At 44.3% G+C, this 26,395-nt stretch overlaps 1 protein-coding gene, 1 long non-coding RNA gene and 1 pseudogene across 2 annotated transcripts; all 3 read right to left on the bottom strand.

Moving 5' to 3' along the window:
* LOC112068633 (retinol dehydrogenase 12-like) overlaps positions 1-26,395 on the bottom strand; it is a 67,790-nt pseudogene that overhangs the window by 27,463 nt on the left and 13,932 nt on the right.
* Positions 2,359-12,721, bottom strand: LOC111953740 (patched domain-containing protein 3). Its single transcript, XM_024135813.2, has 4 exons — positions 11,901-12,721; positions 11,550-11,677; positions 4,725-4,870; positions 2,359-4,553 (listed from the first exon to the last, which is right to left on the bottom strand). Exons 1-4 carry the CDS (start codon positions 12,585-12,587, stop codon positions 2,935-2,937), a joined length of 2,580 nt encoding a protein of 859 aa, XP_023991581.1. The 5' UTR covers positions 12,588-12,721; the 3' UTR covers positions 2,359-2,934.
* On the bottom strand, positions 23,553-24,435 carry LOC139023965 (uncharacterized). Its single transcript, XR_011475194.1, has 5 exons — positions 24,389-24,435; positions 24,261-24,302; positions 24,019-24,192; positions 23,904-23,939; positions 23,553-23,804 (listed from the first exon to the last, which is right to left on the bottom strand). It is a non-coding gene; the product is annotated as an uncharacterized lncRNA (long non-coding RNA).

Here is a 26,395-nt window from a genome sequence, read left to right as displayed (position 1 = left end):
TTGACTTTTTCTAAATAAGTCTATTTAACACATGTATGTTGTAAGAATTTCGATGTCACAAACATAATTTGTCTTATAAGCAGTTTTAAAAGGACATGTCATTTTCTTTCCCCCCATGAGAGCCAAAAAGTTACATTTTCAAATCCTTCAGCAGATGCAGGACATTTTTTATTTCTATATAGTATCAGAAAGAGCATATTCTGACGTTGCCCTAACCCTTACCATTGCCAAATAACTAGCTCAATCTAAAATCAAACTCTGCATTTGAGCATGCTGCAACAGGTAGCCTACAGTAACATAAACTCATGTGAAAGGACCACCAGAGGGCAGGCTGGGCTCACGGATAGTAGCCCAACCAGGCATGTGAGTCAATGTGACCAGAGGTGCGCAATAGAACATGAGAGACCGCCTGTCGGCAGTGTGGCCCATAGTAAAAGAGCATGTGGAGAAGGCTCAAAGGACCCAAGGCCGAGCCTGCGATAAATCCGCGACACCCCGTGAGTTCACCGTGGGAGAGAAAGTGATGGTGCTCGTGCCCACTGCTGAACACCGCTTGCTGGCGCAGTGGAGGGGGCCCTATGAGGTAATGAAAAGGGTCTCACCGGTCAATTACCTCATCAAGCAACCTGACAGCAGGAAGAAGGTCCAACTCTATCATATAAACCTGTTGAGGAAGTACCATGGAAAAGAGGAGGCTCTACCACAGGTGCACCGTGGCCAAACTCTCCTGCCGGAGCAGTCGAGACAGCTAGACAAGCTGATTGTGAACTTCGGCCGGGTATTCTCTCCATCCCCAGGACAAACAGATGTCCTGTTCCACCATATCCACACTGAACCCGGCAAGAAGGTGCATATCCGGCCTTACAGGATTCCTGAGGCTCGCCGAGTCATCGCTAAGAACGAGGTAAGGGAGATGCTGAGGATGGGTGTGATCGAGTGAGTGGTCCAGTCCCATAGTCCTGGTCCCCAAACCCAATGGTAGTATGAGACTCTGCAAAGACAAATATGCTGCCTGGGTCTGTCCGAAGCGGAATTACCTGGGGTACACCGTGGGGAATGGGAAAATACGCCCACAGGCAGAGAAGACCAGGGCAATTCAGGACTGGCCTCGACCCCGGACAAAGCGGGATGTTTGGGCCTTCTTAGGGATGACGGGATATTATCGCCGTTTCATCCCTGGATATGCAACCATTGCCAATCCCCTCACAAACCTCATCAAGAAAAACTTGCCAAACCGGGTAGAGTGGAAGGACGAGACGGAAGAGGCCTTTCAATTGCTAAAAGTGTGTTCTGATCCCGTTCTACATGCTACAGACTTCTCACAAGAGTTCATTGTGCAGGTAGACGCTTCAGAAACGGGGCTCGGGGCCGTCCTGGCTCAGGGTGAAGGCGAAGCAGAGAGGCCTATTCTCTTCATAAGTAGGAAGCTCAGCGATCGGGAACAGAGATATGCTACCGTAGAAAAAGAGGCCCTAGCCATTTTGTTGGGCCATCCATTATCTCCGGTACTACCTACTGGGTCGTAGGTTTGCATTAGTTACTGACCATGCTCCCTTCACGTGGATGGCTGGTAAGAGAAACAATAACAACAGAATAGCCAGATGGTTTCTTGCTTTACAACCGTTGTGAGTCAATGTGACCAGAGGCAATTAAGCACAGCTGACGGTACTAATAACATATTCTCTTTTCCCTACAAGAGGGAGGAGGGACCCAGCAGAGAGAGTAGGGAACCAGCAGAGAGAGGAGGGAACCAGCGAAGGGGAGAGAAGAAGAAGATAAACTATCTCTGGAGGATGGCCACCGAGAGCGAGGAGCTATCCACGAAGAACCATTAAGACGGTGACAAATCTGTGATTTTTGTTATAGTTTAAAGATAATCGTCTTGTGTTCCTGTGTCATCTAATGAAGAAAATGTATGTTGTTCCTTGGGAGATTCCCATTGATTGTGTTGGAGTGTTGGTATTGTCAGAAATCTCTCAATAGAGAACTGTGTTCAATCAAGAAAAACTACTCCTGACTCGTTTATTCCACCTTTCCGCTTTAGAGTGACACCAAATTACTTGGTCCGCTCACACTAATGAAAAAGCTATTGTGTTCCTTGAAATCTTTTTCAAGATTACTCTGATGACCTTCATAAAAATAGCCACATTATTATTTTTCCAATACCATATATGAAATATATTTATTTTGACTGTTAGAATGTTTGAGTCAAAATGACTTTTCTAGTCTTAAATTTCAATCACACTGTAACGTTAAACTTCTGCGATACCGATTAATCTACCATTAATATCATCAACATAGTCTACTTGCATGTAATTAATAGATGTAGTAAAATAATCAACATGACACTCGAATGCCTTGTGGAAAAACACAAACCAAATGAATAGACATTGTGAAAAAATAGACACTACAGAAAAAACTATATTACACAGTTTGATAGACTGAAACTCAATATGACGAAATACTAATTAAATATGAAATCTCACACATATACAGTATATAGATTTTTTACCTTTGCAATGCATGACACAAACAAAAACAAAGAATGTGTTACCTATAACCTGTAATCTATAACATATAATCTACTGTGTTTATGTGTGCTTTTCAGAATGACTTAGACATTCTTATTCTATAGATAATATATCCTACATATTACAAATATAATTACATTTGTCAAATGCAAGTCAGATTTWCTAAGCATTCACGCACAATATGTTATATTTTCTTCCAATAGGGGGTTAAACACCACAATTAAAAAAGCTACAGTGTACACTTTACCATAATGTCCTTTATCATTAACTTTATTTGAATTTTTTTTCTAGCTTCTATGTCTGATAGTTATCAGTAGAAACAGGTTGCAAATCCTGCAGCTGAAGTAGTGCTTAGCGACTTCAAGAATGAATGACCACCCAGCCCAGCAGTTTTTAAGGACAGTCAGAAATTGTTTTCACAAGCAATATTATCATTCCCTTTCAGTTTAAATTGATAGGTATTAACTTGAGGGTTATCACCTGCATCTTCTTCATCGCCAACTTTAGCGCCGCAGATTCCAAAGAAAGACAAAAAAACGGGGATAAACACTATTCCATGGACGGCTCCAAACACAATGACCAAGAACATGATCTTAAAGAAGGTCCTGAAGATGTAGCTCTCAGCTGCAGACAGGGCCACCACTCCTAAGATAGTAGACACAGCTCCTTGTATGATAGGATACCCCAAGTGATAGACAGCATCTATGGCCTTCTCATTAGCAGTTCTCTTATTGCTAGAGACAAAGGCATAGGAAATGTGAGCGGAAAAGTCCACTGAGAAACCGATGCAGATGACAAGATTGATCATGGATACAGAGTCTAGATTGACATCCCAAAATGCCATGAAACCAGCAACACCCACTATYACAGAGGCAATGGCAAAGGTCACCCACAGAGAACATATTGGGTTGGGAATCAACAGGAGGGAGATCACCAGCATGGCAAGAGTGGCAACTACAATGTTTTGGATGGTGTTACTAACAATGACTGCATATTGGTCAAAGTATATGAAAGCAGGGTGGTAAACAACCAACTTTACTGGACAATCATTAGCTGTCTCTCGAAGCTCATTCAACATGTTCTTTTCATCAACAGCTGTACTGACATTGACTGTCTGAATGAACACACGTGAGGCATATATTGTGTTGTCTGTAAAATTCACATCTTGTATGAAATCAGACCTCTCAAGAAATGCAGACAAATTACGTTTGAATGTATTTTCCMCACTTAGATTCAAATTGGTCATCTTTCCAAATGTAAGATATTGATTGAGCCAAGATATGGTCCCGTTTTGAGAAACCATTGATAGACTTTCAAAGTTTTGAAGGCAGGAGTCAAGACTATTCCGAGCACTTTCGTCCCAATATTTAAACGTACTATCTGTCACAACAACCATAACATTTGGACCATACTCTGAAAAGAATTCGTCCTCATTATCATAATAGCTACCCACATATGAGCTATCAGCTGCTAGGTTTTTAAGGTCTATGCCCTCTTTGATTTGGAAGCAACCGTAGATGCTTGAGCCCAAATATCCAGCATAGAGCAGGATCACAAACCCCTTGGTCCAATTATTTGTTAGAAATGGACCATAGTACGTCTTAAAGAAGTTGTTAATTGGCATTGGTTCCTCTTTTCCCGTTCCATGATCATAAGCTCCCCCTACGGAGCAGATATTGTACTTTTCAGAATTCTCCTCTGGTTCCGGAACCTTCATGCAGGTCAGCCAATGTCTGTTGCTCTTTTCACGTCTTCCATTCAGTGCCAGAAATGCACCAAAGAAGGTGATGTTGTACAAGTAGCAGAAGAGCACAGCTGTGCCAGTATACATACAAAAGGACTGTACAGAACCAAAGGGAGTTAACAGACCAATATAGAAAGCCAGGGCATCAGTTAGTGTTGTGATGGTGATAGAAACAGCTGCCTCTTTGTATGTAGCCGCCATACGATCCTCTACGTCGCCATGAACTTGAGTCTGCTGCCAGCAAGAAATCATGATGAACATGTCGTCAACACCAATTCCTGTGGAGAACAAGGGCACCGTTTTACAAAATGTCAGATCTTGTTTCTACCCGTGTTCATTCCTGTGATCACATCTGTTAAGATCACGATCCGAGTACATTTCATATCAGGTCTAAACAGGATGTCAGTTGCATTGGTTTATTGTATCATAATGAGAGTTTGTAAGCTTACCCAGAATCAGGAATGGAGCTGTTGCCACAGTCATAGKGAAGGGCATCCCACAGTACAGCAACAACCCAAAACTGGACAACACTGCCATACCAGCTGAGAGGACACCAAAGGTCGCCACCCACACCTTGTTCCTAACACAGTCCAACCTAGACAAACACAACATTAGTCCCAGCGTGGGTAAACGCTGCTAAGTAGTGCTCTCTGATATGCCTTGAAAACAGTGAAACTGTATAAGTTCACAATTTCACAATGTCACAATTCCTTCAGTTTCACAATTCCTTCATGTCAGTCGCTGTGTTTGAAATGGTGCACCAATTTCAGTAGTAGCTGATTAGTTAGCGCATTGACCTCCTCATGTGATGAGCTGCCCTGCATCTGTCAAGTGTGTGTCGACTGATTTGAGCCACATATCTAGTTTCAGATAATAAACACGTTTATTAATTTATATATTGACTGATGATGTGGAATCGTATAGGACTCCAACGAGTGGTTCTGGAATTGGATTCTCAAGCCTCATATTGATATTAAATATTAGCGATAGCGATATTACTGTGCGACGAAAGACATTGCAAAACAATTTGTATATCGATGTCGTGTCCATCAGAATGTTTCAACCTCTGTGTTGAGAAGTCGTGTTGTTACTGTCAGTTCCTGGGTGGGTTGTTCCATTTGATTTCAATCACTTTTGAACGTAACTTTCGATAATACTGAACAGAAAAATATAAACGCAACATGTAAAATGTTGGTTTAATGAGCTGAAATAAATATCCTCAAGGTTTTCCATACGCACAAATAGCTTATTTCTCTCAAATTTTGTGGACACATTTTTTTTCTACATCCCTGTTAGTGAGCATTTCTCCTTTGCCAAGATAATCCATCCACATGACAGGTGTGGAATATCAATACGCTGATTAAACAGCATGATCATTACACAGGTTCACCTCGTGCTGGGGACAATAAAAGGAATATCAATACGCTGATTAAACAGCATGATCATTACACAGGTTCACCTTGTGCTGGGGACAATAAAAGGAATATCAATACGCTGTTAAACAGCATGATCATTACACAGGTTCACCTTGTGCTGGGGACAATAAAAGGAATATCAATACGCTGATTAAACAGCATGATCATTACACAGGTTCACCTTGTGCTGGGGACAAATAAAATGAATATCAATACGCTGATTAAACAGCATGATCATTACACAGGTTCACCTTGTGCTGGGGACATAAAAGGAATATCAATACGCTGATTAAACAGCATGATCATTACACAGGTCACCTGTGCTGGGGACAATAAAAGGAATATCAATACATGATTAAACATCAGATCATTACTTCTAGGTAAAATCCAGAGATGACTAGGTGAAACATCTGTCTATGTGCCCTGGAGGTCATGTTTTGTCTTTGATCATGTCTTGTCCCTGTGCTTCCCTCTGCTGGTCTTATTAGGTTCTTTCTCTTTCTCTCTCTCTATCGTTCCGTTCATCTCCCAGCTGTTTCTCATTCTCTCTACACGCTCATTTACTCTTTCACACCTGTCCCCTATTTTGCCCTCTGATTAGAGTCCCTATTTCTCCCTCTGTTTTCCGCTCCTGTCCTTGTCGGATTCTTGTTTGTTGTTTGCTGTTCCTGTGTCCTTGTTCGCCCTGTCGTGTTTTTGCCTTCTTCGGATGCTGCGTGTGAGCAGGTGTCTGTGTCAGCTGCGGCGCGGTGCCTTCCCGAGGCGACCTGCAGTCTGTGGTCGCGTCTCCAGGCGTTCCTCTCTATTGACGAGAGGATTTCAGTTTCCTGTTTTGGATTACCATTGATTATATCAGGAGAATCATTATTTGTTTAATACTGGAATAAAGACTCTGTTACTATTACGTCGCTTTTGGGTCCTCATTCATCAGCATAACAGAAGAATCCGACCAAGATGGACCCAGCGACTATGGATTCTCTCACACTGCGTCGAGTTCCAGGGAGCAATGCTCGGCAGACACGAGCAGGAATTGTTTGGCTGCTCGTCATGCCGTTGAGACCCTGGCCGCTCAGGTCTCCGATCTCTCTGGACAGTTTTCAGAGTCTTCGTCTCGTGCCACCAGCTACTTCCTGGTCTTCCGAGTCTCCGGAACCTAGGGTTAATACCACCATGTTACTCTGGGCAGCCCACTGAGTGTCGCTCCTTTCTCACCCAGTGTGATATTGTGTTCTCTCTCCAGCCAACACGTACTCAAGAGAGAGAGCTCGGATCGCTTACGTCATATCACTCCTTACTGGTCGGGCTCGGAGTTGGGGCACAGCTATCTGGGAGGCAAGGGCTGAGTGTTTACACGATTATCAGAACTTAAAGAGGAGATGATACGGGTTTTTGATCGTTCAGTTTTTGGGAAGGAGGCTTCCAGGGCCCTGGTTCCCTATGTCAAGGTGACGATCATCCATAACGGATTACTCTATAGAGTTTCGCACTCTTGCTGCCTCCAGTGACTGGAACGAGCCGGCGTTGCTCGCTCGTTTTTCTGGAGGGACTTCACGCTGAGGTTAAGGATGAGATTCTCTCCCGGGAGGTTCCTTCCAGCGTGGACTCTTTGATTGCACTCGCCATCCGCATAGAACGAGGATAGATCTTCGTCATCGAGCTCGTGGAAGAGAGCTCGCGTTAAGGTGCTTCCCCTCTCCGCATCTCAACCATCTCCTCCCACCGGCTCAGAGACGAGCCCATGCAGCTGGGAGGTATTCGCATCTCGACTACAGGAGAGGGAACGGAGAAATCACCAACCGCCTTTGCCTCTATTGCGGTTCTGCTGGACATTTTGTCATGTCATGTCAGTAAAAGCCAGAGCTCATCAGTAACGGAGGGCTACTGGTGAGCGCTACTACTCAGGTCTCTCCATCAAGATCCTGTACTACCTTGTCGGTCCATCTACGCTGGACCGGTTCGGCTGCTTCCTGCAGTGGCCTTGATAGACTCCAGGGGCTGAGGGTTGTTTTAATGGACCGCAAGCATGGGCTCGCAAACATGACATTCCTCTCAGACAGTTAGGGAAAGCCCACGCCCATGTTCGCCTTAGATGGTACGTCTTCTCCCCAGTACAGATGTGAGACACTACTTAACCCTCACAGTATCTGGTAACCACAGTGAGACATTCCTTTTTGATTTTCTGTTCACCTTTTACACCTGTGTTTGGGTCACTCCTGGCTAGTATTCATAATCCTTCTATTAATTGGTCAAGTAATTCTATCCATCTGGAACGTTCTTGTCATGTGAAGTGTTTAATTCTGCTATCCCCTGTGTCTTCTGTCCCTCTCATCAGGAGGAACCTGGTGATTTGAACAGGAGTGCGCGAGGAATATCATGATCTGCGCACGGTCTTCAGTCGTCCAGAGCCAGCTCCCTTCCTCCTCACCGGTCGTAGATTGTTGTATTGAATCTCCTTCCGGGGACCACTCCCTCGGGGTAGACTATACTCTCTGTCGGCTCCCGAACGTAAGGCTCTCGAGGATTATCTGTCTGTTTCTCTCGACGCCGGTACCGTGGTGCCTTCTTCCTCTCCCGCCGGAGCGGGATTTTTCTTTGTTAAGAAGAAGGACGGTACTCGCCGCCCTGCGTGGATATCGAGGGCTGAATGACATAACGGTTAAGAATCGTTATCCGCTTCCCTTATGTCGTCAGCCCTTCGAGATTTGCAGGGAGCCAGGTGCTTTACTAAGTTGGACCTTCGTAACGCTTACCACTCGTACGCATCAAGAGAGGGGACGAGTGGAAAACGGCGTTTAACTTCCGTTAGGCATTTTGAATACCGGGTTCTGCGTTCGGTCTCGCTAATGCCCACCAGCTGTCTTTCAGGCATTAGTTAATGATGTACTGAGAGACATGCTGAACATTTTTGTTTTCGTTTACCTTGACGATATCCTGATTTTTTTCACCGTCACTCGAGATCATGTTCAGCACGTTCGACGGTACTCCAGCGCCTTTGTAGAGAATTGTCTCTAACGTGAAGGCTGAGAAGTGCGCCTTTCATGTCTGCCTCTGTCACTTTTCTCGGTTCTGTTATTTCCGCTCAGGCATTCAGATGGATCCCGCTAAGGTCCAGGCTGTCAGCGATTGGCCCGTCCTAAGTCCCGTGTCGAGTTGCAGCGCTTTCTCGGTTTCGCTAATTTCTATCGGCGTTTCATTCGTAATTTCGGTCAAGTGGCTGCCCTCTCACAGCTCTGACTCTGTCATACTGAGCTTCTTTAAGTGGTCCGGTTCCGCCCAGGAGCTTTTGATCTCCTAAAAGAAGCGTTTACATCCGCCCCTATCCTTGTTACTCCTGACGTCACTAAAACAATTTCATTGTCGAGGTTGACGCTTCAGCAGTGGGCGTGGGAAGCCATTCTGTCTCAGCGCTTCCAGTCTGACGATAAGGTCCATCCTTGCGCTTACTTTTCTCATCGCCTGTCGCCACTCGGAACGCAACTATTGATGTGGGTAACCGCGAACTGCTCGCCATCCGCGTTAGCCATAGGCGAATGGCGACAGTGGTTGGAGGGGGCGACCGTCCCTTTTGTCGTTTGGACTGACCATAAGAACCTTGAGTACAATCCGTTCGGCCAAACGACTAAATGCACGTCAAGCTCGTTGGGCGTTGTTTTTCGCTCGTTTCGAGTTCGTGATTTCCTATCGTCCGGGAAATAAGAACACCAAGCCTGATGCCTTACCCGTCTCTTTAGTTCTTCTGTGGCTTTCTACCGACCCGAGGGGATCTCCCTGAAGGGCGTGTTGTGCTGTTGACTGTCTGGGGAATTGAGAGACAGGTAAAGCAAGCACTCACTCACACTGCGTCGCCGCGCGCTTGTCCTAGTAACCTTCTGTTCGTTCCTGTCTCTACTCGTCTGGCTGTTCTTCAGTGGGCTCACTCTGCCAAGTTAGCTGGCCACCCCGGCGTTCGGGGTACGCTTGCTTCTATTCGCCAGCGGTTTTGGTGGCCTACTCAGGAGCGGGACACGCGTCGTTTCGTGGCTGCTTGTTCGGACTGCGCGCAGACTAAGTCAGGTAACTTCCCTCGCCGGTCGTCTCAGACCGCTCCCATTCCTTCTCGACCATGGTCTCACATCGCCTTAGACTTTATTACCGGTCTGCCTTCGTCTGCGGGGAAGACTGTGATTTTACGGTTATCGATAGGTTCTCTAAGCGGCACATTTCATTCCCCTCGCTAAGCTTCCTTCCGCAAGGAGACGGCACAAATCATCATTGAGAATGTGTTCAGATTCATGGCCTCCCGTTAGACGCCGTTTCAGACAGAGGTCCGCAATTCACTTCAAGTTTTGGAGGGAGTTCTGTCGTTTGATTGGTGCTTCCGTCAGTCTCTCTTCCGGGTTTCTCCCAGTCTAACGGTCAAGCAGAAAGGGCCAATCAGTCGATTGGTCGCATTTTACGCAGCCTTTCGTTTCGAAACCCTGCGTCTTGGGCAGACCAGCTCCCTGGGCTGGGTACGCTCACAACTCGCTTCCTTCGTCTGCTACCGGCTGTCCCCGTTTCAGAGTAGTCTTGGTACCAGCCTCCTCTGTTTTCGTCCCAGCTCGCCGAGTCCAGCGTTCCCTCCGCTCAGGCTTTTGTCCAACGTTGTGAGCGCACCTGGAGAGGGGTCAGGTCTGCACTTTGCCGTTCAGGGCGCAGACTGTGAGAGCCGCAATAAACGTAGGATTAAGAGTCCTAGGTATTGTCGCGGGTCAGAGAGTGTGGCTTTCACTCGTAACCTTCCCCTTACGACAGCTTCTCGCAAGTTGACTCCGCGGTTCATTGGTCCGTTCCGTGTCTCTCAGGTCGTCAATCCTGTCGCTGTGCGACTGCTTCTTCCGCAACATCTTCGTCGCGTCCACCCTGTCTTCATGTCCTCTGTTCAAGCCTTTTCTTCGCGCCCCGTTCGTCTCCCTCCCCCCCCCCGTCCTTGTCGAGGGCGCTCCTATTTACAAGGTAGGAAGATCATGGACATGCGTTCTCGGGGACGTGGTCACCAGTACTTAGTGGATTGGGAGGGTTACGGTCCTGAGGAGAGGAGTTGGGTTCCATCTCGGGACGTGCTGGACCGTTCGTTGATTGATGATTTCCTTCGTTCCGCCAGGGTTCCTCCTCGAGTGCGCCAGGAGGCGCTCGGTGAGTGGGGGGTACTGTCATGTTTTGTCTTTGATCATGTCTTGTCCCTGTGCTTCCCTTGCTGGTCTTATTAGGTTTCTTTCTCTTTCTCTCTCTCTATCGTTCCGTTATGCTCCAGCTGTTTCTCATTCTCCCTACGACCTCATTTACTCTTTCACACCTGTCCCCTATTTTGCCTCTGATTAGAGTCCTATTTTCTCCCTCTGTTTTCCGCTCCTGTCCTTGTCGGATTCTTGTTTGTTTGTGCTGTCCTGTGTCCTTGTTCGCCCTGTCGTGTTCTTTGCTTCTTCGATGCTGCGTGAGCAGGTGTCTGTGTCAGCTGCGGCCGGTGCCTTCCCGAGGCGACCTGCAGTCTGTGGTCGCGTCTCCAGGCGTTCCTCTCTATTGACGAGAGGATTTCAGTTTCCTGTTTTGGATTACCATTGATTATATCCAGGAGAATCATATTTGTTTTAATACTGGAATAAAGACTCTGTTACTATTACGTCGCTTTTGGGTCTCATATTCAGCATAACACTGGAGCAAGGCACTTAACCCTAATTGCTCCTGTAAATGGCTCTGGATAAGTGCGTCTGCTAAATGACTCAAATGTAAATGCTGAGAATGAGTTTATCATAAATTGTTTTTTGTTTGTGTATAATCCTTTCTGACTATGGAGCTGTCCTATGTTCATTGTCCTATATTTATTGAAATCATAAAAGATACCTTATACAAGATGTGATTGAAAAAGTGATGGCCAGGGCATAGGTCAATGAGAAGAGAGGAATGATGGAGTCAGAGCTCTTCTCAAACTCTTCTTCTCTTGATATTGATGTAAAGTAAGATATGGTCATCTGCAAAGACAAATAAGAATATAGATACAAGACCATATTCAGGTAACATTAGTAAAACAACTCAAGATGTTTGAATAATCAAATTATCATGACGTTACATGTTTTTTTAATGGAGCTTAAATGTGCAGTTTGATCAATTAGGCTTTAGGCCTAAACATGGTGAGAAGACACCCATCCTATACAAGTTGACAAAAATGTTTCATCTCTAAAAGGATGTACTCACGCCTTCTTGTTGCATCATCGACGCAGTCTCTATAAACTTCTGCAGCCACATCGTAGTTACAYTCTGGTTGTCTTCTTTTAAGAAGTAAAAAAGTCGAATTGCCTTTGCGCTTTCAATTTCAGTTGACCCAGTTTTCAGTTTCACACCACCAATTTCAGATGCGATGAAAATGTTGTCATGATACGGGTAATCAATAGTTGTTGTGGTAACATTGGGAGTTTTTACAATATCAAAGATTGAATTTGACACGCACACATCACCTTTCTTAACACAAAGGTTTGAGAAATTAAATGTTCCWAKTTCAATGGCTTTCACGTCCCTGTCAATATCAACAATTTTAGTAAAAGCAGGAATTGTGAGGATATTTGCTGTAGGCGTAACAATTATGAGAGATGCAAAGGTCCCTTCAGTATAGAGCCGCAAACGAGAGAAMTCGRTATCATTCTGTGGAAAGTATTCTTTAACTACTCGTCGTTCGTCTTTCGCCGGTCCATTCATAGGTGTAAACATCTCTTCAATGCCGTTTGCTTCTCTGTCCGCAAGGAAGTAAAATCCTCCGCCAAGACACGCAGAAATCAACATTGGAAGAATAAAAAACCACCAGTGGTGTCTACCAACAAAACGCCCAAGTATTTCAAATCCTCTAGCTATTGGTTTCTCAACACAGTCTGTGTTGCACCCAGCCATTTTCTATTCTCCTTTTCAACTTGTGGTATTAGAAAAAAAAACTTGCCTTGAATTATATCTGTTGACGTTACAGTCATAAGCTATACTTCCTCTGAACATGGTAACATGATAAGCTTCCTGTGAAGAGTTTTTCTCAGCAATAGCTCTGCCAGCCCTGGTGCATCTCTGATCCTATCACAACCATGACTGCGTCAGGGCAATAAATGTTTACATATTAACTAATAAGGTGGTTTATCTGTTTGTGTTGTGATAACATCACTAGGTGTCACGCCTGCTCCAGCTCCCCCTCCCTGGCGCTCGAAGGTGCCAGGCTCCCCCAGCATTATGCACTCCTGCCACCATCAGTACACACACATGCCTTCCCCCCGTCACGAGGATCAGCGTATTACTGGACTCACCTGGAATCAATCACCTGTGTCAATACCGCCACTATATCTGTCTGTTCCCAAGCTCTGTTCCCCGCCGTCTTTGCATACCTGGTTCTGATGCTGTCTCTGTACTGTTTGATGTCTGTTCCATATTAAATGTTCTACCCCCCTGTACCTGCTTCTCTTCTCCAGCGTCGGTCCTTACACTTGGAGTTCATCGCTAGGATGCAAAGTTTCGTCTTTATTAATTAACATTGCTTGTGTAATGTTTTGTGCAATTTCAGGGGTTGCCCCTGTGATGACTTCCCTGTCAAAAGTACAGTTTGATAACAAAGGGGTGACCTGTTAATCTAAACTTCATATTGATGTACCGGCATATAAACACACACCTGTCAAAAGAGCCCTCATCCATTGTGATTCACTTTTGGGTCGATAATGTTTGAGTATGATAAAAGACAATCAAATACATTGTTTCATGTGTGTAACGACGACGCCGGGAGACGGGAAGCAAGTGCAGGTAGTGAGTTTAATAATTAACAAAACAGAGAACAATACAAGAGTAAAGTACAGACATGGAACAACATCAATATTGCCTGGGCAACTAAGGGCATGCCAGATATAGGGGAGGTAATGAGAGAGGAAATGGAGTCCAGGTGAGCCTAATCATGAGGAGCAAGTGCGCGTAATGATGGATGCCAGGTGCACGTAATGATTGTTGCCAGGATCGGTGGTTACTAAACCGGCGATGTCAAACACCGGAAGGGAGTAGCGGGAGTAGACGTGATAGTACCCCCCTCCCCGACACGCGGCTCCAGCCGCAGGACGACACCGGCCTAAGGGACGGCCCCGAGGATGAGGATGAGGAGCGGGCCGGTCTGGAAATCACGGATGATGTTGGTATCCAGAATGTCCTCCACCGGAACCCAACACCGCTCCTCTGGACCGTACCCCTCCCAGTCCACCAGGTACCGGAGCCTACCCCCATGACGGTCAGGAGTCCAGTAGGGATCTGACGGCATCTGACTCCCTCGACATCCAGGGGGGTGTCATGGGGGATAGCCTCAGCCAGGGGATCAGGAACCACCGGCCTGAGAAGGGAGACATTAAAGGAAGGTGAGATGCAGTAGTCACTGGGGAGCTGTAATCTATACACCACCTCATTGACCCTCAGGAGAATCTTGACGGTCCCACAACCCACAAACCGGGGGCTCAGCTTCTTGCAGGGTAGGCGGAGTGGGAGGTTGCTGGTAGAGAGCCAGACACGATCCCCAGGATGGAACAAGGGAGTCTCACTGCGGTGGCGGTCTGCCTGCTTCTTCTGACGGTGGACGGCGCACTGGAGTCTCACATGAGCATCGCTCCACAATTCTTCTCCACGTATGAAAAACTCATCAGCCACAGGAGCTTCGGTCTGGCGAGCCAGGGACGACCAAGGAGCCAAGGAGCCAGGGACGACTGATAACGCAGAACACACTGGAAGGGAGTCAGCCCGGAGGAGGATTGACTTAACGAATTCTGAGCATACTCCACCCATGGAAGGAATTGGGCCCCCTCCCCCTGCCGGTCCTGGGAGTGACTCCTCAGGAACCTCCCCAGCTCCTAGTTCATCCTCTCCACCTGCCTGTTAAACTGAGGCCGGTACCCGGAAGTGAGGCTGACCGTGGCCCCCAGCTTCTCCATAAAGGCTCTCCGTACCTGTGATGTGAATTGGGGGCCACGGTTGGTAGATGCTGTCCTCCGGAAGACCTGCTGGAACAGTGCATCAGCAACCTGGAGAGCAGTAGGGAGACCATATAGAGGGATGAAATTACATGATTTAGAAAATGTGTCTACCGTGAGAGGAGGGGAACAAAGTCAATGGACAGATGAGACTAGAGACGCTGAGGCACGGGAAGGGGAAGGAGCTTGGAGCGTGCCAGGGAGACTTAGTTTGGGCACATACAGAACAGGAGTTACTTTAATTTACTGACTTTATTGTCCCCATGGGGAAATTTTGTTGCTGTGTCATGTACAGTACACGTTTAAAGTGGCGTTTAAATAACAAAACAAATTGACAATACAACTTTCATAACAGTTACATACCAATAAAAAGAGACTAGTCTGCTTGCCTTACTGGGTCGATAGGAACATTGGCCCGAGCTATTTAGGAGGGTTACCACACCTGGCACAAATGTTTGTCTAGTTGTGTTTTTCCTGCCGAGGGGTGCCCTATACCTGCACCCAGAGGGGAGTAGTTCAAAGTCTGGGTACAGGGGGTGTCTTGGGTCTAAAATGATTTTGTGAGCCTTGCGGAGCCTTGACGTAGCGAGCAACAATACTTTCCAGAGAGTGATTGTATAGTACGGGTGATCCCAGGATGTCCAGCGACAATATCTGTGTGTGCCCAGGTCAACAGCCGCTCCCTTATCCCCATGTGAATGTAGAAGTGCTCAGGAAGACAGGTAGTGGGAGCGGGTTCCCTCTCCAGAGCCTGGGGAATGTCCACATCTACGTCCCAGACCACAGGGGCTACGTCATGAGAGGGAACATGTCCTCCGGCACACGGGTGACCACTCTTCGATTACAGTCACAGCCGTGTACATCCCCCCCAAGCAGATACCTCGACGGCCCTGAAAGAACTTCACTGGACTCTATGTAAACTAGAAACCATATATCATGAGGCTTTTTTTTGTAGCTGGGGGTTTTAACAAAGCTAATTTGAGACCAAGGCTACCTAAATTCTACCAGCACACTGATTGTTGTACCCGCTCGAGAAAAACATTGGACCATTGCTACTCTAACTTCCGCTATGCATTTAACGCCCTCCCCCGCCCTCCCTTCGGCAAATCTGACCATGACTCTTGCTGCTCCCCTCCTATAGGCAGAAACTAAAACAGGACGCGCCTGTGCTTAGGTCTATCCAACGCTGGTCTGACCAATCGGATTCCACACTTCAAGATTGCTTCGATCACGTGGACTGGGATATGTTCCGGGTAGCCTCAGAAAATAACATCGACGTATAATATATAATATATCATGGTCCCGTGTGGCTCAGTTGGTAGAGTTGGTAGAGCATGGCGCTTGCAACGCCAGGGTTGTGGGTTCATTCCCCACGGGGGGACCAGGATGAATATGTATGAACTTTCCAATTTGTAAGTCGCTCTGGATAAGAGCGTCTGCTAAATGACTTAAATGTAAATGTAATGTAAATGTATAAGCTGGACTGGAAACATGATCGAATACAAACAGTGTAGCCATTCCCTCTGCAAGGCAATCAAACAAGCAAAGCGCAATTCAACGCCTCAAACACAAGACATGTGGCAAGGTCTACAGACAATCACGAATTACAAAAAGAAAACCAGCCCTGTCGCGGACATCGACGTCTCACTCCCGGACAAATTAAACAACTTCTTTGTGCGCTTTGAGGCAATACAGTGCCACCGACACGGCCCGTGTGGGCTCTCCTTCAACGTGGCCGATGTGAGTAAAACATTTAAACGTGTTAACCCTCGCAAGGCTGTCGGCTCTGACGGCGTCCTCAGAGCATGCGCAGACCAACTGGCTGGTGTGTTTACGAACATATTCAATCAATCCCTATCCCAGGCTGCTGTCCCCACATGCTTCAAGATGGCCACCATTGTTCCTGTTCCCAAGAAAGCTAAGGTAACTGAACTAAATTACTATCGCCCCGTGGCACTCACTTCTGTCATCATGAAATGCTTTGAGAGACTAGTCAAAAATCATATCACCTCTACCCTACCTGATACCCTAGACCCAATCCAATTTGCTTATCGCCCCAGTAGGTCCACAGATAATGCATCTCCAACCCACTTTAATAAATAGATTTAATAATGGTATAACTAGTCACTTTAAATAATGCCACTTTAATTGTGCCTCTTTGCTTGATATCATCGGAAAATCAAAAGAAATCAGCCAAGATCTCAAAGAAAAAATTGTAGACCTCCACAAGTCTGGTTCATCCTTGGGAGCGATTTCCAAACGCCTGAAGGTACCACGTTCATCTGTACAAACAATAGTACGCAAGTATAAACACCAAGGGACCATGCAGCTGTCATACCGCTCAGGAAGGAGACGCGTTCTGTCTCCTAGAGATTAACGTAATTTGGTGCAAAAAGTGCAAATCAATCCCAGAACAACAGCAAAGGACCTTGTGAAGATGCTGGAGGAAACAGGTACAAAAGTATCTTTATCCACAGTAAAACGAGTCCTATATCGACATAACCTGAAAGGCCGCTCAGCAATCCACTGCTCCACAACAGCCATAAAAAAGCCAGACTACGGTTTGCAACTGCACATGGGGACAAAGATCGTACTTTTTGGAGAAATGTCCTCTGGTCTGATGAAACAAATATAGAACTGGATGGCCATAATGACCATTGTTACATTTGGAGGAAAAAGGGGGAGGCTTGCAAGCAGAATAACACCATCCCAACCGTAAAGCACAGGGGTGGCAGCATCATGTTGTGGGGGTGCTTTGCTGCAGGAGGGACTGGTGCACTTCACAAAATAGATGTCATCACGAGGAAGGAAAAGTATGTGGATATATTGAAGCAACATCTCAAGACATCAGTCAGTAAGGTAAAGCTTGGTCGCAACTGGGTCTTCCAAATGGACAATGACCCCAAGCATACTTCCAAAGTTGTGGCAAAATGGCTTAAGGACAACAAAGTCAGGGTATTGGAGTGGCCATCACTGAAAAATGGTGGCCACTGAAAAAGCGTGTGCGAGCAAGGAGGCCTACAAACCTGACTCAGTTACACCAGCTCTGTCAGGAGGAATGGGCCAAAATTCACCCAACTTATTGTGGGAAACTTGTGGAAGGCTACCCGAAATGTTTGACCCAAGTTAAACAATTTAACAGCAATGCTACCAAATACTAATTGAGTGTATGTAAACTTTGACCCACTGGGAATGTGATGAAAGAAATAAAAGCTGAAATAAAATGGTGATCCTAACTGACCTAAGACAGGGAATTTTTACTCTGATTAAATGTCAGGAATTGTGAAAAACTTGAGTTTAAATGTATTTGGCTAAGGTGTATGTAAACTTCCTGTATATACCATATTTTATACCATCTACTGCATCTTGCCTATGCCGAACGGTCATCGCGCATCCATATATATTTAAATGTACATATTCTTATTCCATCCCCTTACATTGTGTGTATAAGGCAGTCGATTTGAATTTGTTAGATTACTTGTTAGATATTATGTAACGACAGCCTTCCTCCTCTTCGTCRGAAGAGGAGGTGTAGCAGGGATCGGACCAAGACGCAGCGRAGTTCGTGTTCAACATGTTTAATAAAAGACGATACACGTGAACACTATACAAATACAAAATAACAAATGTGGCAAAACCGAAACAGTCCTATCTGGTGCAGAGAACACAAAGACAGAAGACAACCACCCACAAACCCCAACACAAAACAAGCTACCTAAATATGGTTCCCAATCAGAGACAATGACTAACACCTGCCTCTGATTGAGAACCATATCAGGCCATACATAGAAATGGACAAACTAGACACTCAACATAGAATGCCCACCCAGCTCACATCCTGACCAACACTAAAACAAGGAAAACACAAAAGAACTATGGTCAGAACGTGACATATTACTGCACTGTCGGAACTAGAAGCACAAGCATTTCACTACACTCGCATTAACATCTGCTAACAATATGTATAACATTTGATTTGATATTCTGAAAAGAATTGATCCTCATTTTCATAATAGCTACTGACATATGAGCTATGCCCTCTGATTTGGAAGCAACCAAAGATGCTTATTAAGCCACGAATGAACTTGTAATGAACACGGACACAAGTATCTTACCAAACCTGGCAATATGCTTAGACAGTTGTGAATCTAATAAAATATAACAAACTGTATTTACCTTATTCAATTAAGTTTCTGACAAGTTGGAAAACAGTTGAGTAAAACACACATCATTTTCTGCCTTGTTGTTTTCTCTGAGAAAGAAGAAGAGTCGAACAGCCAGTGCACTAACAAAAATATCTGTATTCAAAACTACTACCACCAGGTTCTATCCCCAAAAAGACAGTGTTTGACGATGAATTATGATAAGGAAAGGTAAAGTTGACCTTTTTGAATTGCACTAGCTGTGCCTATCAGTGACATCTAACATGTAATTTTGACAAATATTTTTTTTTTCCTGAATGATTCATAGGAAAAGTACAGTTTGTTATATTTCACAGATTCACAACTGTCTGGGCATATTGCCAGGTTTGGTGAAATACTTGTGCGTACATGTTCATATGTGGCTTTTACGTATCATGACCTGTGACCATCTCTCTAACTCTTCCTTCTAAATATATCCTCGAATGCTTTAACTTTTTATGGCTGCAGGGGCAGTATTGAGTAGCTTGGATGAAAGGTGCCCATTTCAAACGGCCTTGTACTCAATTCTTGCTCGTACAATATGCATATTATTATTACTATTGGATAGAAAACACTCTCAAGTTTCTAAAACCGTTTGAATTATATCTGTGAGTAAAACAGAACTCATTTTGCAGCAAACTTCCTGTCAGAAAGTGAAAAATCTGAAATCGAGGCTCTGTTCCAGGGCCTCCCTAATCATTTGCTTGAAATCTATTAGTATACATGCACTTCATACGCCTTCCACTAGATGTCAATAGGCTGTGAGAGGTGAAATGGAGTGTATAGCTATTTCTATGGTCAAAAGAGAGAGCTTGGAATGACATGACCCCAAATTCCTTTGTTCAGGAAGGCGCAGGAAGTACATCAGCATTGGCTTCTGAAAAGCTTTTATTATAGACAGCTAATATCTCCGGCTTTGATTTGATTTGATAAATGTGACAATATCATCGTAAAGTATGTTTTTTCAATATAGTTTAATCAGATTATTTAAATTTCTTCGGGAGTTTTGGCGTGTTCCGTTCTCTGCGTTTGTTCACGGTGGACAGCTTAGCGCCACACACCAAACAACGATTGTTCTGGACGAAGGACCCCTTGTACAACATTCTGACGGAAGCTCAACAAAAGTAGGACCCATTTATGATGTTATTTCCTATTTCTGTCGAAAATGTGTTGTTGTGTTTTCCGCCTTGATTTTTGGCGCTGTCTCGCTATAACGTAAGCTGCATGTCGTACTAAAGTTATTTTTAGAATTCTAACACGGCGATTGCATTAAGAACTAGTGTATCTATCATTTGCTGTACAACAAGTATTTTTTAGTAAAGTTTATGATTAGTTATTTGGTCAGAATAGGTGAGTGTCAGAAATATATCCGGAATCCGGAGATTCTGGAAAATATTGCTATGTTTTCACAATGTATAACCACGGATTTCAGCTCTAAATATGCACATTTTCGAACAAACCATATATGTATTGTGTAATATGATGTTATAGACTGTCATCTGATGAAGTTTATGAAGGTTAGTGAAATAATTAATATCTTTTGCTGTTTTGTCGCTATCGCTACTGTTGCCTTGAATCAATGTAGTTGTGTGGTTGGCTATTGTAGTAAGCTAATATAATGCTATATTGTGTTTTCGCTGTAAAACACTTAAGAATCGGAATATTTGGCTGGATTCACAAGATGTTTGTCTTTCATTTGCTGTACACCATGTATTTTTTCATAAATGTTTTTATGAGTATTTTTAGGTATTTCAATTTGGTCTCTGTAATTGTTCTAGCTGCTTCGGTGCTATTTCCGATTGTAGCTGCAATGTAAAACTATGATTTATACCTCAAATATGCACATTTTTCGAAACAACATAGATTTATTGTATAACATGTTATAAAGACTGTCATCTGATGAAGTTGTTTCTTGGTTAGTTTGGTTGGTTCTTGGTTAGTTTGGTTGGTTTTGTGCAAGCTACCTGTGCTGTGAAAAATGTCTGTGCTTTTTGTATTTGGTGGTGAGCTAACATAAATATACGTGGTGTTTTCGCTGTAAAACATTTAAAAAATGGGACATGTTGGCTGGATTCACAAGATGTTTATCTTTCATTTTGCTGTATGGGACTTGTTAATGTGTGAAAGTTAAATATTTAAAAAAAATATATATTTTGAATTCTCGCGCCCTGCACTTGAACTGGCTGTTGTCATTTGTGTACGACACCGGGCTTGCAGCCATAAGAAGTTATTAAGATGACTTTGAAACAGCGGTGAGAGACCCATAGCTCCATTCGGATACAGCCGCTGTCACGACTTCCGCCGAAGTCGGCTCCTCTCCTTGTTCTGGCGGCGTTCGGCGGTCGACGTCACCTGCTTTCTAGCCATCGCCACTCCATTTTTCATGTATCCATTTGTTTTGTCTTGTTCCCTGCACACCTGGGGCCTGTTGCAACAAAACTAGGATAAGGGATTAAGCCAGGATATCTTGGTGATCCTGGCTCAATTGATCCGTAATCCGGTTGCACTAAAGATGGATAGGGGGCAGGGAGATATGTTATGGTATAAATTACCATGGAGATTTATTCTGTGGAGCTAGCCTGCTCAGACCAGGCTAAATTCCAGGATCTATTTAATCTCATCCCTAATGTCAGTCAGCAGTCACCACAAATGGAAACAAATAGTTATTTCACTGCTCACTATACATTGTTATCACATGTAACTAGACCCACTGTTATTATTTAAACGTTTGTGATCATTAATTTCAATGATTTTGGATAAAAAATGATTTTTAGATGATGTTGCTATCATTAGATAATTTACAGTTTCCCATAGACTATAAGGTATATATAAAATGATAGAATATTAGGGCCACAGAGGGAAAAAAAACAAATCATAATATTGTAACCAGTTGTTTTAAAGGAGGACAGTTGTTAAAATGACAGATGTGGGGCATTTCGTGAAATTGTACTTCAGTATGGTTTTCATAAACAAATACATGCTGATGTGCCAGAATATTAGTATCACATTGTCAAAAGTATCAAAACTGTAAAAACAATATGTAGCTTTTCTGCAGAAAGAACCAGCCTCAAAAATTTATGACTTTATCTTTTTCTTCAGTGTGGCCCTAGTACTCTGTCATATAAACAAATACACATTCCATATGAATATAAAAAACAATGTGTAACATTATGTTCCTTTATTGAATAAGGACAAAACAAAGCAGGTAAACCATCAGCTCCTTTCGAAACTGAAGTCACAGTGACTCTACAAAGATGGAAAGCACAGAATCCAAGCATATTATACAAAATGATACATACACATTCAAAGGTCTGTATATAACACACCCTGCATGTCTGCACACTAAAATAAATGCAGGACAAATCCATACACATCAACTGAACAGACAAATGAATGGATGCAGTAAGCCTCCCTGCAGCCTTGTATTACACACAGTATACCGCACAAACATCATAAGAGGCCAAATTCGTCAAAAAACGAACCCAAAAACCCAAATTCCTCTGCCACCGCAGGACATATTTAACCAAAATTGAAAGCACACATACTAACTAAAAATAATTCAACACATATTGGTCCCTCAGCAGCCGACACTGTCGTCATCAGGGAAGATTGCCGATTGTCCCAGTCCATGGCTGGTGGCACTCTGGGGGCCTCTCCTTCCTCAGGCAGGCCACATTGTGGAGGACAGCACAAGCCACAGTAATATCACATGCCCTAACAGGGCTGACCCTTAATTTGTGAAGGCATTGAAGCGTGCCTTCAGGAGCCAAAGGTCATTTCAACTCTGGCCCTGGTCCTGGCATGGGCATGGTTGATAGCCTGCTGTGCTTCTGGGGGTCTGTGAAAGGTGTCAGGAGAAAAGGCTGGCAGCCATACCCCCCTGTCTCCCAGCAACACACCAGAGAATTCCTGTCAACACAAAATCTCATCATTACTACCTCATAAACACAGTGATATTCTTGACACAGCCATGATGGTTATAAATAGGGTTGTGTGGCTTACCTTGTGATAGGCACTGATAGATTTCAGAGGCCCGAAAGATTCTGGAGTCATGGACTGAGCCAGGCCATTTTGCCACAACATTGCTGATCACCAGTCAGCATTGCAGACCATCTGAAATCATAAGATGAGGAATATTACACCAATCAATGCACATCACTGGCAATGCAGAGTGTTCGTCAATGGACAATATCAAAAAGTTATGTTCACCTGAACATTAATGCTGTGAAAGGATTTCCTATTCACAAAATCGGCCTCATGGGCACCTGAAGGGGGCCTTTTATCCTTATGTGTGTGCAGTCCACTGCACCATATGACATTGGGGAAACCTGTCACACAAAGTAATGAGTATCCTACTATGTGTTAACAGTTGTCCTGTAATTTGTAGATCCTCTTACCTGCAATCCTATAGAACTCCTCTTTGATGTCACAGAGTCTTCTGTGGCCAGGGAAGGAGATGAAGACATCTGCTAATGCTTTGATAGCCAGACACACACTCCTTATTGTGCGGCAAATTGTGGCCTTGTTCAGCTGTTCTGCATCCCCACTGAGTACAGGAAGCTCCACTAGCAAAAAAGCGCAAGCCACACAAACCATTTGCTCCACACTCAGTGCATGGCTCCGTGCAGTGCGGTGCTTAATCCTGGGACCCAGTAGTCTGCATAGATACCTGATGCCATCTGCAGAAAACCTGTATCTTTCATATAGATGGTCATCAGGGAAGGCCAGTGGGTCCAACCGGTCCCTGAAGACCCTTTCTCGCCTGAAGGCTCTCCTCAGCACAAGTGCTTCTTCATCCACCACATCTCGCACGAATGGGCATGCCATTGTCAGAGCAGAAAGGAACAAACAATTTTGGGCCTTCATATAGGCTAGTGGCCACACCTGGTGCTGGGGGGGTGGGCAAAAGAGGGCGATGCCTTATAACGATGACTTGGTTGTACTGATTGCTGGGAAAATAAAAAAAACCTTAGAAAGATGCCACCGTCCTGTGTGCTCACAATAAGAGCTCAATATGTCATGGCTCACTTGACTTTACGAGAATATACCTAATTTTTATTTTGAGCTGTGTCATCTTCTTGGAGCTGGGGGTGGAAAGAAAATAATGATTAATACATTTGTTGTTACAGTTAGCATACAGTGTACATTGAAGGCATATCTCACCTCCCTCTCAAGTTTTTTTTATTCAAGGTCCAGTTTCCTAATTGTCCTCTTTTTTATTTCGGACTCCAGTGCAAGATTTTCCATCTTTTTCTTCTTGTACTGAATGTCTATGTCTGCCAGTTCTATTTGGCGCCGGAGGTGGTTGCCATACAACTTTCTGATAGCTTGTGAGCTCTGTGAAACAATACAATTAGCGCAGGCTGGAATTTGGCAGGATGTGGTGTCCTTTTATTAATACGCACTATGTTGCCAGGCTGGTTTTCCCACTGTATAGCATCTGGGTCCTGTAAAATAATTAGATTTTTTGATTTTGATGAGGACTCCTCACCATTGTAGAGTAAATAGTACTTTCACAGTCTTAACATGATACCTCATGCCTTCTGGAATCCAGAGGATGGTCTCCTCCTCATCATCGTCTCCATATCATGTGCTGTTGCTGCTGCACTGGGGCCTTCACCCTATCACATTTAATCGGTTTCATATTGAAGCTAGTAGAAAGAAGACATGCAGGCCTACAGTATGCCTTTGATGGAGTACTCACTGGTCAGCATCGTCTGGTGCTTGTGCTGGTGGCTCTAACAGGAACACAGTGCTGCAGACACTGCAAGGCAATAGGTAAACCAAAGTCAGACGTCCAAAATTGCTTCAATATGAATGTGGTTGTATCCCATGTAGAGATGAAGGACATACTTGAATGAAGCGGGTGGCATCTTGGGAGGAACCTATGCTCGTCTCTTTCCCCCCAGGGAATCCCCTCTAAGACGGCCTGCCTTTATTTAGCTCCAAGGCCATGTCCTCTGCTGGGGTAAGGTCAGCCTTTGGTGACCCACCACCCGTGCCTTGTCTTGGGTATTCTTTTTCACTGCTAAAACAGTACAGACAATGTGTGAGCAGGCACCTTCTGGGTCAATATATGCTTGTGCTTTGTTAAATATTAGTCAGGGACCATACCATTCTGCAGAATGTTCTTGTATTTAATTTTGACCTGCTGCCATGTCCGTTTTGGCCCGTTCATGTTTATCTACACACACACAACACACACATTTAATGGAGTCACACTGCAAAAAATTACTTGGTATTTTTGTCTTGTTTTCAGTAAAAATATCAAAAAATTTATCATAGCTTTATACAGTGTGATGGAGTTTTACTTTACACAATTTCACTCAATATCTGCAGTGCATTTCAATAAAAAAGTTAACCGTTTCATAATTACAGTACACTGCAATTTTTGGAGATTTGAATTAAATATTTGAATTAATTGTGTGTTTCAGCGGAGGCGGTGAGTGTGTAATTGTGCACTACTTACGCATTCAGGCGGTCTGCAATACTTTGCCACGCTTTTTCTCTTTGCTTTATCACTGTGGCGGTGTTGCCTTTCTTCTTTAATTATATCTTTTACCTCCTCGTATGCCTCCATGAGGATTTGTGCTTCCGACGGGGAAAAGTACGCGCTCTAGTTGCCATGGTAAATCAGTTAATCTGTGATCTGTGGCGGGGTCTATTTGAGTGAGCCGTGAAGCGCGCACCTTATCCAGGATGGTTTCACCTGGCTTAAATGAATCCGTGTCTCTGCTCATCCTGCTTGGTCTTTTGTGCAACCAATTAGCCTGATGCCACTGTTTTTGGCTTCATTGGATCAGCTGAGTCATTTATCCCGGATGTCTTAATTCTACTTTTGTGCAACCAGCCCCTGGTTTTCATTCCCCAATCACACTACATGTTTTTATTCCTCTGTTCCCCATCATGTCTTTGTGTAAGATTGTTTGTGTTACGTGTGTATTGTTGACGTGCCAGACTGGCTTTGTTTTCCGTATTTTTTCACGAAGTGTTTATTGTTAAACATATTCTTGTGACTGTTTTGCGCGTTTTGCACTTTTGCCTAAATAAAGTGTGCGCCTGTTCACAAATCTCTGCTCTCCTGCACCCGACTTCGCTACCAGTACGCACAGTCTGACAGCCGCAAAGAAAGAAAACCAGAATCATTCTAAAGGAAAACGTTTTTTTTGGACTAAATGTCTCCACTTTTTTTTGCAGGCCCGTCCGTCGATGTAAACTGGACCTCTATGCCATGCACCATCTCTTCAAGGAAGTAAAATCCTGCCCTATGTCCTTCAGAGATGAACAAGGGGACAGTGGAAACCACCATGCATTTCTCCCCAGCTTAAGATCCAAGATATGAAACAAGATCGTGAGACCGGTTTTTCAATGCATTCTGCGTGACACGAAGCCATGGTCACTGGTTAAGATGTAAGAAGTTATTATCAAAATGTCTTTAAGTACAGAAGAAGACCTGTATGGAGTTTAAAAGTGCTGCCAGTGGAACCGCTCACTAATTGGCCGCTACTCTGTGGGTGCAACCTCAAAAAAACATTGAAAG

The sequence above is a fragment of the Salvelinus sp. IW2-2015 genome, unplaced genomic scaffold, assembly GCF_002910315.2.
Source record: "Salvelinus sp. IW2-2015 unplaced genomic scaffold, ASM291031v2 Un_scaffold629, whole genome shotgun sequence".
NCBI classification, from domain to species: Eukaryota; Metazoa; Chordata; class Actinopteri; order Salmoniformes; family Salmonidae; genus Salvelinus; species Salvelinus sp. IW2-2015.
This window is presented reverse-complemented; position numbering and strand designations above follow the sequence as displayed.